At 41.6% G+C, this 16,447-nt stretch overlaps 2 protein-coding genes across 3 annotated transcripts in view; both read right to left on the reverse strand.

Moving 5' to 3' along the window:
• Positions 1-9,342, reverse strand: part of ITGA1 (integrin subunit alpha 1) — a 78,201-nt gene extending 68,859 nt beyond the window's left edge. The window contains exons 1-2 of one of the 2 annotated variants that reach the window (XM_063321385.1): positions 9,183-9,342; positions 8,590-8,749 (exon numbers count right to left, since the gene is read on the reverse strand). In XM_063321385.1, coding sequence (XP_063177455.1) covers positions 8,590-8,617 — 28 coding nt within the window. In that variant the 5' untranslated portion in view covers positions 8,618-8,749; positions 9,183-9,342. The remainder of the gene's footprint in view (positions 1-8,589; positions 8,750-9,182) is intronic. The other variant, XM_063321386.1, reaches the window with a different exon arrangement.
• On the reverse strand, positions 132-8,307 carry PELO (pelota mRNA surveillance and ribosome rescue factor). The gene is made up of 2 exons (XM_063321388.1): positions 2,114-8,307; positions 132-910 (listed from the first exon to the last, which is right to left on the reverse strand). The coding sequence occupies exons 1-2, from the start codon at positions 2,837-2,839 to the stop codon at positions 479-481; spliced, it is 1,158 nt and encodes a 385-aa protein (XP_063177458.1). The 5' UTR covers positions 2,840-8,307; the 3' UTR covers positions 132-478.
• Positions 9,343-16,447: the final 7,105 nt, after the last annotated feature.

Raw genomic sequence — 16,447 nt, forward strand, 5'->3', positions numbered from 1 at the left:
GCCACATTTTACGAAGAACGTTGAGTTCCTAAGAAGATGAAGCACAGCTTTTGTAGGTCTTACATGAAGAAGTTTACATTTGTTTTACAATATGGTTTTCAAGCATTTAAACAGAATTAGACAGTCTGACATAGTTTTCTCCCTTTTAGTTTATTATTTTTTCATACACATTCCAAAACAATAAGCTGCCAGTCTGCTTTAAATGCAGAATGAGCAGCTTCAGAAGTGAAATTAATTTCTTGTACTGCTGGAGGTCCACGGTATAACCTGCAAAACCAGTTAGCTCCAATGCACAGTATACCAATAATCATTACCACAGAACAGGTATCCATTAGTGTGCTGAGCAGAGCTACATACTGTGAGAAATACTACCAAAAACACGTCATGGCACATCTGCACACAGTATTTAGGAAGGGAGGACCTTTAATGTCATTTCAACATGACTTGGAAAAGAAACTGTGAAATGAAGTCACTGTTATCAATCCTCTTCAGAGCTAGATTCATCTTCCTGGTCAGAAAGCTCAGCAACAGGAAAGCGCAGGATGGCTGCCACCCCTGTCAGCTGGCCAAGCTGCTCTCCAGACACATGAAGGCTGGAGAAAATGCGTACTGTGCCCATGTTCTCCCGTACACTATCTACCAATTTAACATATCGGGCACGTGTAGCCACATCCTGGTGTCGGAAAAGCTCATCACTGATCAGCAAGGTATCGATGGCCATGGCTTCATTGGCCTTCTCCACATGTTTTAGACCATAAAAAGCACGGTCAGGCTCATGCTGCAGCATTTTATAGAAGTCATCTAAGGCTTTGACCTCACCAGCTGCCTTAGTGTCAGAGAGACGGCTAGTTACAGCTGGGTCGCAGAGGGCTTCCTTCAATGCGTATTTATGTCCGGAGGAAGAGTGGACCTACAGTAAAAAAAGTCAAAGATTTGGGTTGTGTTTTTTTTTAAATAAAAAGGACCATTTTCTTGATTAGCCAACCACAAACAGCTTCCACTATACATAATCTTCATCTCGTTAACTATTCAAGGAAGTTATGTCTTTCTTGAAATCTACATGAATCTTTTCTTAAAAGATCCCTCCTGCAACATATACCAAATCCCTTAAACTGTAGTTTGAGAAGTGCAGGAAAGCTGTTTCTCTTACTCAAACATAGGGCCACTTGAAACAAAAAAAAATAAAACTTAAGCCTCTTCTTTTAAAGCGTTCAAGAAGAGAAATACCTCTTAAGACTGCACACATACAGTGCAAAAGCATCAAGTCTCGCACAACTGCATAGCTACTATGCTTACAAAGCTGTAAAGTACATTAAAGCTTCTCACACTTATTATTACCACTTTGCTACAAATGCAAAAGCAGGCTTATTGGATCAATTTGTCTCCTATGGGTTGTGGCCATTAAGTATTGTGACACATTTCGCAGTCTGCTCCCCCCCCACCGCCCCGCCCATCCTGCCCCGCCCTTTTGCAAGCATAGATTACTTTTATCTATTAATTGTATCATTAATTGGATCTATTAAACGCATCGTTTTAAAAATGATACAAGTATCCTTAAGAAAAGGAAAACTTATTTTAGGCTCTGAGTGTGCCTACTTCAGTGAAATCAGGCAAAAAAACCCACCCACTCAATCAATGAGACGGCTAAGGAAAAAATGCTAGGGCCTGCACAACCTTTAGCTGTTAACACCACAATTAACTAACCTCTATCATATCCAGTTTTTTTCTTCTTTAAAAAGCTTTAGAAAGCTGTTATTAATTATGCATGCCATATGCTATGACTGTACACAGATTAACATTACAGCTAAACTATTTTCCAACTTGCACTTCACTCTTGATTGAAGATAAAATATGCCCTTATAGGGAATTTGAAATATTTAATACTTTCTCTGCTACACATTAAGGTATCCTAGGAAAGGACCATCCCTGTATCTTGCAAAATTACCTTATAGTTTGGGAGACATGAGAATAATTTCCTTATGATGCTCAGACAAAAAAATGTATTTTCTCTAATAAGTTAATTCCTTCCCATCACCCTTGTAATTATCTTCTATTATCACAGACAGCTCTTAAACCTCCTTTTACCCACTCTGGAAGCTCCTTATCTCCTTACCTGCAGGAATTTGGATCTGTTCTCCAGCAGAAGCTTGTTGTCCGTCTTGATCGCCTGCTGGAACATGTAGTCACAAAACTGCTCCCGTACGAAGCCCGGGCTAGCCACCAGTACACACTTCACCACCTCAAAGTTGATATGCCGCTGGATGGCTTGCACCACCTGCTCATAAAACCTCTCCAGGGCCCGGTCGTGCTGACTGCAGTTCCCTTTCCGTTTGCGGGGGATGTTCACCTCCACCTTGGCACGGGTAAGCGTCATGCTCGGCGTGACCAGGCAGACATGAGCCAACCCTTCCTGCATGACCACGGCTGCGACATCGGCGCTCCAGGCTGGGTCGCAGGCCTGCTCGATGCGCTCCAGCACCACGCTGTCCCACTGCTTCTTTGCCAGCGTGAACTGCCGGTTGGGCTCCAGCTCGATGGTGTGGTAGGCCCCCATCTTGACATACTCGTTCTCTTGGATGTTAGTGCCCTTGACCCGCAGCTGGCAGGCCTGTGAGTCAAAGTCGATGGTCTCCACGCAGAGGGTGAGGGTGGTGCGGATGCGGTTGCTGCCCACGCTGCCCGTGGCCGACTCGGTCTGCACCTTCCGGATGGTGGAGGCCCGCAAGCTGTCACCCACCTGCAGCAGGTTGTAGGTGTGCCACATGTCCTCGGGCTCCTCGGGGATCAGCGTCACCTGCCCGGCATTGTCCTTCTCCAGGTCCTTCCTCACCAGCTTCATCCTGGCGGTTCCTTGCGGCCCTGCTTCCCCTCGGCCGCGGCGGCAGCGGCCTGCAGGCCCGCCCGAGAGGCCTGGCGGCGGAAGGCGCGCGGACAGACAGCCTACCTCGGGCCGCGACGGACGGCCCTTCGCGAACAGCGGCGTCGGTCCCGCGGCGAAGCGCGGCCCGGTGCCTCAGGCGCGGCGAGACTGCTCCTCCGCGCACCCCACGGCGCCTCGCCGCCCCACAGCGCGTGCGCACAGCCCGTCCTGACGGGCGCCGGCCGGGGGCGCGCCTCCCCCCCCCGCGCCTGATCGCCTCTGCGCCCGGCACGCATGCGCGCGAGCGCCTTCGCCTCCGGAGCCGGCGCATGCGCGGGGGCGGCGCGCGCGGGTGGTGGTTCTGAGAGCGGTGAGGGGAACCGCCTCCCTCCGCGTGCGGGAACGGGCTCTACGGAGCGGAACCTTCTGCGGGGGTAGGAGGCGGCAGCCGCGATGCCCCTGTGTGCCGAGAGGCAGGAGAGGGCTGGAAATCGGCGTGTGTCTGTGCGACAGGCCCTCCGTGAGGGAAGCGGCGGGGGGGAAGGCCGCTCTGGCCCTTCCCCTCTAAGATGCTTACAGCGACGATTCAAACTTCCCAAGGCTTCTAGCGCGGCCCCTCACGTTTGAGACGACAGGAAAAAAAAAAAACCCGCAAACTAAGTAGTTGTGGAAAGTTATGGTTAAAGACCGAGAAAGGTACGGCCGAGGAGCCAGTTTTCTGGGGGCGGTGAGAGGAAGTGGCGGTACCTCAGGCAGGGGGCACGGGCAGCGCCGAGGAGGCGGCAGGAAAACCAGAGCCGGGCGCCGTCAGAACCCGAGCCGTTACTTTGACATCGCTCTTATACTGAACTTCAGTTTAGAAGGTTTTTTTTGGTTAAACTTGAAAGGTACACTTCAGCCTATACCGAAACTTGACCTGAGTCCGCTAATTCTCAGTCAGAATGAAGCAGGTCTGAGAAGCTTCAAGAGGCAGATGTGGATGTTTCAAATGAAGTTCGATGTTGACAAGTGTGAGTAATATGCCTCATAGAAAACTTTTAATTAACACACAGATTAGTTCACTGATATTTGCACGGAAAAGGGACCTGAACAATAACTAGACAGCTCAATTTGCAGCCTAGACAAATTTATCAAGCCAGAAATAACATAAAGAAAGATAATGTCATTATGCAAGTACTGCAGATTATTTTGAAATGATGCAAGGCAAGGAAAATTGGATTTCAGAATGAATGTTGCAAATTTAGAAAGAGTGAGAAAAAATGAAAAGAATGGATGATAGAAGAAATGCTTGTATGAAGAATGACTCAAAAGAACAAAAATATTCAAGAAAGACAAACTGTCAGGGCAAGTGGAACAAATACAGTAAGTTTGGAATGTCTACACATTCAGTCTGGTAACTAAAAAGAGGACATCCTATTAGAGATAAGAAAGTGGCAAATTTAGAATTGCTAAAAGGACGTTTCTGGTTTCTTTTAGTGATTTTTTTTTGAAAAAAGAACCAACCCTAAACTACTCTGGATTATGGAATTTGCCAACTTGGAAAGGGTTTGGAGTCAAGGATTTAATGAGATACAAGGCTACTGTGAGCAAAAATTATCCCATATCTCACATTATGGTGTACATATAAATTTCTCTGAAGTACTTAGGACTAGTCAGTTGTTGTGACAGGACACTGAATTCAGATCTCACCCCGTAATGTGCGTTCCTTGTTTCTGAGCTTGATACTAATGTAAAAACAACTTTATCAGATATTACATAATAGGATTTATTTATGCGTCTCTTCCTGTGAGTACACATGCTTAACTCTGTTAGCCTGAATAGTTTCACAGAAGGAAGCTGGACCACCCAAGGGAATATAACATAAGCACACATGTAAATAACTGTTTAACTTGGGCTAGCACATACTCATAATTTTGTATTAATGTTTTATGATTTAAGCAGAGTGTGCATTCAGCTTTTCTTTAGGAGTTCATCTCACTTATCTATGTAAATGCTGCATGGTGAATTTGTGGTGAATTTTTTTCTTTATGTTCTTTGCAATTATAAAATTGACTTCATGCTATTCTTTCAAGAAAAATTAGTCTTAGTGCATATTTACTTTCCACATTAATATTTATTTTAATTTTTATTCTTTTGCTGCTGTGTATTTACAAACTTTTCTCTGCTTGCTGGTTCCAGTCTAATTATTACAAGCAGTCTTACATCCCTGGAGATGCAATATATTTTAGATAAAGGTTTGCAATTTGCATCCAGTACCATCCAGCAGAAAATAAGCATTCACTTCATGTAAGCAAGTGACTCTCTGCATTAAAAAAAAATCCAAAAAAAACCCAACCCAAAACAAAGAACAACCACCTTGAAACAAAGTTACCACTCAACATGTTGACTGTTGTGTAAAGAGAGGTGTCGAGATTCACTGAAGTCCTTTCTTAAACAAAAAAATAATGATTGGCAACTGTAAACTTCAATGGTGTATCCACAATTAGCAAGACCATTGTCAATTTATAAAGGAAAACATTTACTAGTGATGATACTTTGCCTACTCTGGCAAAAGGTAAGTACTGGGTATTGTTATTCGTTTGAATATGTCAAAGAATGGGCAGTAGAAGAAAAACATTTCCAAAAATTTAAGAACCATGTAACTGCAACTTTGTAAGTTCATACCAGTTTTGCTAATGTCTGGGAGAGAGATGAATTTGGCTTTGGTAGAGCCAAAAGAAGTGGGTACTTTTAACTCTATGTGCAGTTTTAACATGAGAGTTCAAAATTTATGGTCTGTTTTCAGTCTTGTTAAAGATTAAGTGTGGAACCTGACAGTTCTTACCATTATCACTTTTAAAAACCAATTTTATATATACTAATAATTGCAGCAATTTGGCATCCTTCTCCAGACCTTCTTAAGCACAGTACAAGACAAAATAAAGATTATGATAGTGTATATTCATAGGGATTTTGAAGCTATGCTGTATTTGTAAGATTATTACTTTGAAAACATTTGCCCTACATCTTCAATTCCTGATCAACTGCTTTATGAAGCTAGGTTATGTGCAGATTTTAGACAAGGGTTGGTCAAGTTCATAGGAAACCCCCTCTTCCCCATATCATAGCCATTTTAGCTAGAATTCATGCAAACAATCTTAAGTCCTGGATAAAAAGAACTAGTGGGAAAGAATCTCAAAGATAGGGGGAAATCTGCTGAGAAGTGTTGGACATTATTGTTGCAAAAACAAAGGAAGATAAAAGATAAAGATGGAGAGAAAAACTGGGAAAATGTATTTTTTCATGTCTTCCCTTTATCCTGTGTCTGTTCTGCCTTTGCAGGCTCTGGACAGAGACCACTTCATTTTTTGCATACCATTCTGTCTTTATGATTACTGGTCTTTCCTATTATAAAGATGAATACTCTTAATCAGTACCAACAACATGATCATCTCCAACGAGGAGAGAATTCCAGGAAGGTGCAGACTACCCGTAAAAGTATAAGTGAAGAAGCATTAAAAAGTAATGGACCCTTTGGATTGATTTCTTCCTTTCTCTTCTGTTGAAATGTAGAGCTGGAGAAAAACTTCAGTAAATCCCTAGTCAAACCACTTACACGGAGGCCAGGTGAAGTAAACCTCAGCCATCCCTCACAGGTGTTTATCCAACTTCATCAAAACTTTCAGTGAAGGAGATTATGCAGGGGTCGGGGTTTTTGCCAGCCTGTTCTAGCAATTTATTACCTGAAGAGTAAGAAAGTTCTGAATATTCCCTAAGTTTTTTGCATAACAAGTTACCTAGATTTTCTCTTGTCCTTTCTTGGACATGGAGAACCAACTATTCATCAATCTCTTTATAAACCAACATATACGATACAGAAAGTCATGATTGACATGACAAAACAAAAAAAACATTGACATTTGGAAGAATAGTGTCACTAATGATACTTTGGTAAAAACATACATTTGAAATGCTCAACACTTTGCCCCTACTTTTCTCTCTTCTAGATAAACAAGCCTAATTCATTCAGTCCTTCATAGATCATTTTCCTCAGCGCTTATCAGGCTTGTCACTTCTCTGCACACTTCTGCCTGTTTGTCTGCATCTGTCAGACTTCCTGTACTCAAGGTTCTCAGAGGCCTCACCAAGTTGAATTAAAAAAAAATAAATCTGCAATAAAATACACAAACATATGCCTGTATGCACGCCCTTTATTCTAGAGGTGCTAATTTTGTCTGCTAATGCATGCCAGATTATTTGCCTTTTTTTTTTTCTTTTTAAGGAAGAGGAGCGTGTAATTAATTTGCATTTATTTTTTATTTCACTGTAATTCTAAAACTCCTTGTCCTTATTTTTGTGACATTTTGATTGTGTAGGAGTACTTCTCTTACTTATCTGAGAAAATTTGAATCCCATTCCTGGTATCCGTAATGCCTTCTCTTACTTCTAAGCCTATTCTATTTCACACCAACTTTAAAAAAAACAAAAATCACCCCACAGACTAATAAGCCCCTGACAGATCTGGATGGGACCCACGCTTGAGTTTCCTATCTGACAGTAAACTCTTTTTTTTTGTCATTACTAATGAATTATCTGTTAGCAGTACAAGTGGCAACTTCGCAACCCTGAAGGGAAGTTGTGGCACGCTAAATTGTTGCCACTTTACAACGCCTCCTTCTGTGAAGGAACACAAACAAAAGCATATTTTGGCCAATATCACTGTGTATTAAACGTAATAAAGACACCTATGTGGAAGGGATAAATAGTGCACACTAAAGCACTACATTCAGATTGTCACATTTTTCTGTATCTGTTCTTTCTTGCACAGTAAGTATGGAATGAAGAGGGAAAAACCCTAGTCTTGCCTTTTCCCCACTTGCTGCCGCCTGCATTTTGACGATTCTTGTGAAACCGAGTTCTTCCTCTGCACCGCCTCAGGTTCACTGTGCGTGCTCGCTGCCCGCGCAAGAGCTGCTGGGGAGCACAGTGTCAAAGTCTGCAAGCACACGAGTCCCAGCGTTGCCTTACCCTCTTCCCCACTTCTTGGATTCCCCTCATTTCAGGTCCAAGATGTTACTACAGACTGACTAGCTAGGGGGATGTTGTTGCTTGCTATATTTGTTTTACTAGAAAAGCAATTAATTCCCTAACAATAAATGAAACCCTAAAAGGAAATATTACATATTCCATCTCCGGGTGATCTCGTCTGTCTGAAGTTAGTTGTGTGCAGTTAACCACTTCCTCACTTCCCTTTTACCACTCAGAATATCTGAAAGTTTAGCAGAGGAGAACAGAAAAGCTACCCTAGTTAAAAAAACAAAACAAAACAAAAAACCCACAGAACAAAAAAAACCCCAAAACCACCAAAACAAAACACAAAAAAACCAACCACCAAAAAAAAAGTTGCCAGGTGCACCTCTTTTCCCAAGCCAGATTCAATTATATTATTTCTTCTAACCCATTCATCCTCATCTAGCAACATTTCCGACCCCCCCCCCCCCCCCCCCCGAGTTCTAAAATTGGTTTTGGGATTACAGTTCCCAGAGAGAGGCAAACCGAAGAACTCCCTGACGGGCTCCAGCTGGAGGGCAGTTCCAGGCAGGGCATTCCCGGAGCAGGGGTCGGGGAGTGGGGGACGCAGTCCCTCGGGTGCCAGCCCCTGACAGCTTCACCCCCCTCCCGCAGCGAGCAGAGCTGCTTTCGGGACCCCGGGTCTTCAAAGCAAGACAGAAAGGGGGGCTTTTCCTCACCTGTCAGTATCCAGTAGGAGGCAGCCATGCCTGGGCTCCTGCGAGTCCGGGGCCGGGAGCCCGGGGCGAGGGCAGGGGTGGCGGGATCGGTCCTGTCGCCGGCGCGCCCGGCGCTGCTGCGCTGCGAGCGGAGCTCAGCGCTCTGCGCCGCCCGCCCGCCCTGCAGCCGAGTTAGGCATTTCCTGTTTGTTATTCAGTCTTTACGTTGTTTCTTCGCATCAAGAAGAACTTAGCTTCCTCCCCCCAGCGCACAACTTTCCTCCCACCCCCCAAAGACCTCTGAGCTTTGGAAACCTCTCCGTAGAACTAGCCTAGCGCTAAGATGTACAAATAAAGCCAAATTTTTCCCACCCTCAAGCCTCCGGCTGTAGCCCTTGGAAAGAGCAGCAGACCTTAAAGGGACATCTGCGCGCTCATAATTAATTTAGAAGTGTCTCCCTCCAGCCAGCCCACCTCCCACTATGGCAGGAGAGAGCTGGGCATGCTCCACGGCCACCTCTTTCGACCTTAGCAGGAGAAACACATTGTTGAGGTAGGGGGTGTGCTTGGCTGGTCAAGCTTAATTTCTCTTACATCACGCCTTAAAAACGTACTTTTTTTGTGGCCGGTCATTTGCCTGCAGGAGGAAGCCAGCAACCCCCTCCCCATTCTCAGCGGCTCTGGGGATGCAGTAACTCCTCTCGAGTCTTTGCGTCTCTCTGGGCTTTGCTACCAGGCAGCTGCCTTTGCCCTCGACTACCAACCATTTGCATGGCAGCCCTTCCCCCTCTTTCCCTGGCCCCTGAATGACTTCATTAATAAATAACCAAATAAATTGCAAAGGTAATCATCAGCCAGATTCAGGCCTGCAAATAGGGATCTCCAGGGTTCATTAAACACTCAGTAAAAGAGCAGTTTACAGGGCTTTTGTGTTTTCCAGAGTGATGCTCAGGTGGAGTGACATCCCTTCAGCAGTGTATGAGTTCTCACACTGGACCTGGTGAAAAATCATTTCCCATGGTCCCTCAAGCAAGAAAAAGAGAAATCAAAATACTCTATAAGGATTTGGAGATTTTGGTGCTATTGGAAAAATCCCCCATTTTTCCTTTGAATTGGAGCAAAGAATTTGGTGAGTAAGTGGAAGTGAATGGATTTTTTCTAAGTTCCTCTGACACTAATAAACTACAACAGTTAATCATCACTATAACAGTTAAATACATCTTCCAACTTCTGTCTTAATTTTATGAGAACACTTTGGGTGCACCTTTACTTGTAGATCTGTGGAAATTTTAGAAACCACAATTTCAAAGCTGGGTTTCAGAGAAAAGGTCCTCATTCAGTAATAATTTATGCATATGCTTGTCTTTATGTGTTATGAAATACGTTTAATTACCACAGTGGGACTACTCAAAGTAGCACATGTGTAACTTTTGATGAATGAGGGTCTGAGCTCTGTTGGCACCAGTTTAAAAGACTATACGCATTTTTCCAGTTAAAGGTTTTATGCATAAAATTAAAATAAACCAAAATGGCATTCAAATTAAAAGAAGACTGAGATTTTGGAAAAAGTTGTAAATTAATTTTTTGTAAGTGAGTTGTATTACTATTGCCGGTTTTACTCCAGCTTAAAAGGTGGCAGTAACTTGCTGTGTTTTTTTGTTTTTTGTGTTTGTTTTGTTTTGTTTTTTAAACAAGCCTTTATATTCCCTTTCTGTCCTTATACTTCAACGAAATGCACATGGAGAAGTTGAGCTTGCTTTCAAATCATGGTGAAGGATTTCTTTCTGTGATACAATTAACTACACCAGAAGAAGAAACTGGGAACCTAAGGACTTTCACATGGATTAAAATAATCAGTTCAAACCTGTTTGAGATATATGTGACATTTGGTGTGTATGTAGGGAATGTGCATCATGTTGGAGAATAATGTTTCTTCAGAATAAAAAGAAACATTCCTGAAGTAGGATTATTTCTTATTTCTTCTAAATTATTCTTGCTATTATTATTTATTGATTTCTTTTTTTCCATGGTGTCTTGCATCAGGCAATGTCAAAAGGAAGACATTAGAAAAGATGAACCGCTGGAGTGAGATAGCATTTCTTATTAATTTGCACACATTCAAAAAAGTAAAATACATTACAGAGTTACAGACCATTATTTATTTTGGAATGCCAAACTAATTCAGAAAAATATTTAGTCCAGAAAAATGTTTAATGTCTTTATCAATGATCTGGATGAGGGGATTGAGTGCACCCTCAGTAAGTTTGCAGATGACACCAAACTAGGTGGGAGTGTTGATCTGCTTGAGGGTAGGAAGGCTCTACAGAGGGACCTGGGCAGGCTGGATCGAAGGGCCAAGGCCAATTGTATGAGGTTTAATAAGGCCAAGTGCCAGGTCCTGCATTTTGGTCACAACAACCCCAAGCAACACTACAGGCTTGGGGAAGAGTGGCTGGAAAGCTGCCCGGCAGAAAAGGACCTGGGGGTGCTGGTGGATGGCCAGCTTAACATGAGCCAGCAGTGTGCCCAGCTGGCCAAGAAGGCCAACAGCATTCAGGCTTGTATCAGGAATAGCGTGGCCAGCAGGAGTAGAGAAGTCATCGTGCCTCTGTACTCGGCACTGGTGAGGCCTCACCTCAAGTACCATGTTCAGTTCTGGGCCCCTCTGTACAAGAGGGACATTGAAGTGCTGGAGCGTGTCCAGAGGAGAGCTGCCAGGCTGGTGAGGGGTCTGGAGACCAGGTCATATGAGGAGAGGCTGAGGGAGCTGGGCATGTTTAGCTTGGAGAAGAGGAGGCTGAGGGGAGACCTCATTGCCCTCTACAACTACCTGAAAGGAGGTTGGAGAGAGGTGGGTGTTGGCCTCTTCTCCCAGGTGAATAATGACAGGACCAGAGGAAATGGTGTGAAGTTGTGGCAGGGGAGGTCTAGATTAGATATTAGGAAGAATTACTTTACTGAAAGAGTGGTCAGGCACTGGAACAGCCTGCCCAGGGAGGTGGTTGGGTCACCATCCCTAGAGGTATTTAAGAAACGTATAGATTTGGTGATTTTGGCGATTCAGGGCATGCTCTAGTGGCAGAGATTGTAGGGGTTTGTTTTTTTGTGTCTGTGTATGGTGTACTCGATGATCTCAAAGGTCCTTTCCAACCATGAAGATTCTATGATTCTATGAAAAGTGAACTCCTATTGCTCGTAGGAGCTTCATTTTTTTCACAGTTTTTGTTGCTTTGGGTGCATTAATTCAGGCAACTCTACATAACGTATTGCTAAATGCTCTTCTGGAGTTTAAAGTTTTATACATTAGTAGTAAGGAACACATGTATATTAGGAAGGCCTAGAAGAGGTGTGCCCAGGCCCAGATGTAGTTAAGATATTAGGTAATTTCAATATCTGTGTAAAAAATATTATTAGTTTCAGTGGATCCTAATAGTATAGAAAATATAAAAAACCTACAATAATGGATAAAACAGAAAAGGTCAAATTAGTTTAAAGACTATAATTGTTTTGCATATTCTTTTATGCCTTTGTAAAATGTCACAATATGCCGAGGAAGGATTTTTTTTCTAGTGCTATAAATTAAACATGATTTGTCATTTTGAACTCTGCCTCCCAGTTGGATTTCAGCAAAATATTTTAGAATACACATTATAGAATAACTGTAATAGTAGTCCCATGGAATCTGATAGAAGCATTTGTGGTTAAAGACAAATTTAAAGACTTTGGAAGATTAGGCTGTGAAAAGACAACAAAAAAGGAAAAATATCATTAAGACCCAATTCTTCTCCCTTCAAGAGGGTGGGTGTTTTTCCTGCAAAAAACAGTGGAAATATGTTCTGCCCCAAAAGTGAGGGATGAAGGAGCAGGAATGAAAGCTTTTCAACTAGTTTCAGAGGCAGACAGTCTTCTAATGTGACTATAATGTACATAGAACTCATTTTCTATGGGAATTGTTCTTCCACTCTTATAGAGGATATGAGCAATTTTAATTTATTTTCATTGTTAGGTAAAAAGGATCTCTAACCTATAGCACAAGACAGCAATGAGTAATGCAAGACTTTAACTTCAAATATTCAGAAGCATGCTCAACTTACTTCCATTAAAGGAATAGTATGACAACATCAATAATTGTAAGAGAGATGTAACATGTTTCTGCAGTGTTCACTGTTGTTATTACACTGTATTATGCACTGCATGGAAAATACTACAGAGCTTATTCATATAGCTTCTAAGTGAATATTTGTCATTCAAAGCTCTTATTATCATCTTTGATGCTTTACATTGTACTGTAGATTAACGATAATTTATATTTACATTTTTTTCTTACACTTGCTTATTCACGGTCTCCAAGATGTCTTTCACCTTGATTACTCTGTTGTTCACTTTCATAGTCTCCATTTTTTCCTATGTGATGCTGGGACCATGCTAGAATTCACTTGGCAGAACTTGTGGGGCTGTAATCTTATTTTTATTATGTCTGAGATACTCAAGGGCTCCTTCTTCAAGTACCAGAACTAAGACCTTGCAGGATTTGATATGGTTCCAGCAATACTCGATGCATAAATCTTTTCATGTTTTACAGCTCAGCTTTTAGCTGATACTTGATATTCCTGGAGAATGCCCATGTTTCTGCTCCATCTGTATTAACCAGTGGTACAAATGTGCCAAAAATCCTTTTTGCTGTACAATGGGATCTTAATAAAATTTTTGTTTTGCGGCTTGTGTTAGTTTAATTAATGTTGGTATGAAATGTTATGGAAAATGCTCTTTGTCTTCTGTGTTCTGTTTGTTCTCTACAATCTTTTATGTCATCTTTGTTGGCTATTTTTGGATTATATACTAAGAATCACAGAGTAGTTGTGAACCAAATTAATATACTGTCTGTATTCCTACTGAAATGAAATAATCTGATTTTCCTCCTTAACGGATTTAAAGTATCTCACATCCTCAGTCATGCTGCTTTTCCTTCTGCATTTTTTCCAGATGCAATTTTTTCAATATTCATCCTGAATTTGTAGAGATCAAAACTATCTGTATCACAAAAATACAGGAAGACCGTGAAGAGATGAGTTTGTATGGCATCATTTGCTGTTATAAATCTTCCACTAACTTCTTTATTTTATAATTCTTGCTTTACACCCATGTAGATGGATTTTTATATTAGAACAGAATTCAAGACTTTTGCAGATAATACCTCTATTCTTTTCATCTTTTCTTATGCCATTTCTATTTCCTTTGAGTCAGCTTCTTACAATTTAAGTTGCAGTTTCATATCTCCTGTAACATGGAGGAGATTTTCTGCTTGCTCATTTACTTATCTATTTATCTATTTACTATGTCAACAGTAAATCTTTGAGCTCTGTAGTACATTACCAGACTTTAAAATTAATCTATATTTCTTCAAAGTATACACTACAAATAAGGCTAGAAAAACACAAGATAATTTATCTATTCAACTTGAATGAGGTACTGATCTCTCTGGCCCGAGTATTTCAGCCATTTTGTGCTGAAGCGCTTTTTCTGGCACAATGAAGTCATTGGAGCTATGCAATTGAGTCTGAGGGGAATAGGACTTGTAACTTCAAGTGCAGGGAGATGAAAGAAATAAATTTTATTGTACAAAATAAAGGGTCTGAAGTAGAAATTGAAATATTTTTATAAGTTTTTGACTAAAGGTACATATAACATGCCAGCTAATGTTGATCCATCAGGGCATTAGTTCCATGCATTATACAGGTGAAGTTATTTGAAATGAGGTCAGAATTTAGGGGCAGAGGATTAATTGATTCTTATTGTCACCTTGGGTTTTCTGCCCTCTACCCACACTTTTTTTTTTTTTTACAGCTGCTTAACAATTAAATGTCTTTTTTTGGTTTGGTTTTTTTTTTTTTTTTTAACATGCTGCTCATGGTATGTTGCATAACCTATATTGTTTATTGTTCAGATAGATTCCAATTATGAAACTTTATAAAAGAATAACTTACTGAGAGCGTGCTGTGGAGGGACACTAATAGATGACAATAATTTCTCAAAATAGTTACATAATCTGCAGAGTTTTACAATTGCAATGCAAGTGTATTGCATTGCACTGCATTCATTGCCTTCACAGCTGGTCTGCATAATATAATTACTTGTTACTGTTTGGTTACAGAAAAAAGGTAGCTGTGACTGCAATAACCATAGTGAAAACTCTCCGTTTATTTTATTTTTTTTCTTTCTGTTCTATATAGATAAAAACATTAACTCTCCCCTTTTTCCTCGATGCATGCACACATTTCTCTTCCATTTCAGTTATTTTGCTCAGTTAGTGCAAAAGCAACATTTAAATATAGATCACTGCCCAGGCTTTCCTTTGAACTTCACGATCAGGAATAAAATCTTGCCTTTTGCAGGAATGTGAGCCTGGTCATGATGCCAGTACATGTTTTATGGCATGCATTAAAAACAAAAAACAAAAAAAAAACCAGAACAAAACCCCCTAACAAAACAAGAAAACCCCTAAGGCCAAAAAAACAAACAAAAAAACCCACCCCAAACCAAACAGAACAGCATACACACAAGAAAAATATTCCTTTAGTGCAGAAACTTCAGCTTTTGCAATGATTACCTTTTTTGACTATGAGATTTTAAGACAAATTACAAGTTTGCAACAATCCTTGTATAATGAGCTACAAATTGCTACTTCTTTAATAGTTGTTGCAAACCGGACTCCTGCTGGGATTAGAGTTTCTGGAGGTTGCTATAACTCGTTGTTTTATGGATGCTACAATAATTTTTTCTGAGACCTGTAATCTAAATCCCACTGCTCCACCTGCCTGCCCATGTGGACAGTTTGGTTTTGCGGTCTGAAACACTTTATGGTTTTATCATAGAGGTTAGGTTGCTCTGGTCAGAAGGCAGTCCTGGGCTTCATACAGAAGCCCAGATTGGGTTTTATTAGCCCATGTTGGGTTTTCCAGAAGTAAGATGATTATTAAACACATGGGTAAGCCTGAAATCCAACCTCTTTTTCAGGTGTAGGTATTTTAGTGAAAGACACAGACAGAGAGGCATCTCTGGCCACCTCCAGGCTGGAGTAAGGAACCTTCTAGAAGTGAGTTATATAGAAGCAGTGAGCCTTTTTTACCCATGCAAGCTGAGTTACATAGCTCTTCATGTCGTGAGATGTGGTCTTCTCAATTAATGAATGTGTTAACATATCTGTCACATAGCTGCATACACATGTATATGCCCTGTCAGATGACTACAATGGAGATATTCCATTACCTTGTGCTTTTGCATATCATGCCTTTTAGATATGATAGGCGTGCATGTGATCATGTGATGAAAGAGGTGCTGCCAGGCCCTCATGAAAGAGGGTGACAAAAGACTATGCTGCCTACTCCATCACCATATCCAAACAGCCTTCAGGTAGCCAGGAGGGAGGCCTTAAATGTGGCTGGGTTGTTCTGGTGGTCTGGATCCACCCAGTCACATAGGAATGTCCTGAGCTGATAGAGTCGATATGGTCCTAGGAGAAGGAACCAGAGACCACCCTCTTATCACCACAAGAACAATTTAGCCATCTTGTCAAAGGACTCAAAAGTTGGGACACTTTCCTTGGGGTGTAAGGCATTGTGAATCTGTCCAGACTAGGAAGGGAAGTGTATCCAATTAATGCTGTAAACAATAAGCTATTACAGAAAAGGATGTGTGCTGGTTTTGCCTGGGACAGAGTTAATTTTCTTCACAGTAGCTAGTATGGGGCTATGTTTTGGATTTGTGCTGAAAAAGTGTTGATAATACTTTTATCAGGGGTGTTTTCTGTATTGCTGAGCAGTGCTGGTAAAGTCAAGACCTTTTCTGCTTCTCACACAGCCCCACCAGCGAGTAGGCTGGA

The sequence above is a fragment of the Chroicocephalus ridibundus genome, chromosome Z (genome assembly GCF_963924245.1).
Source record: "Chroicocephalus ridibundus chromosome Z, bChrRid1.1, whole genome shotgun sequence".
NCBI classification, from domain to species: Eukaryota; Metazoa; Chordata; class Aves; order Charadriiformes; family Laridae; genus Chroicocephalus; species Chroicocephalus ridibundus.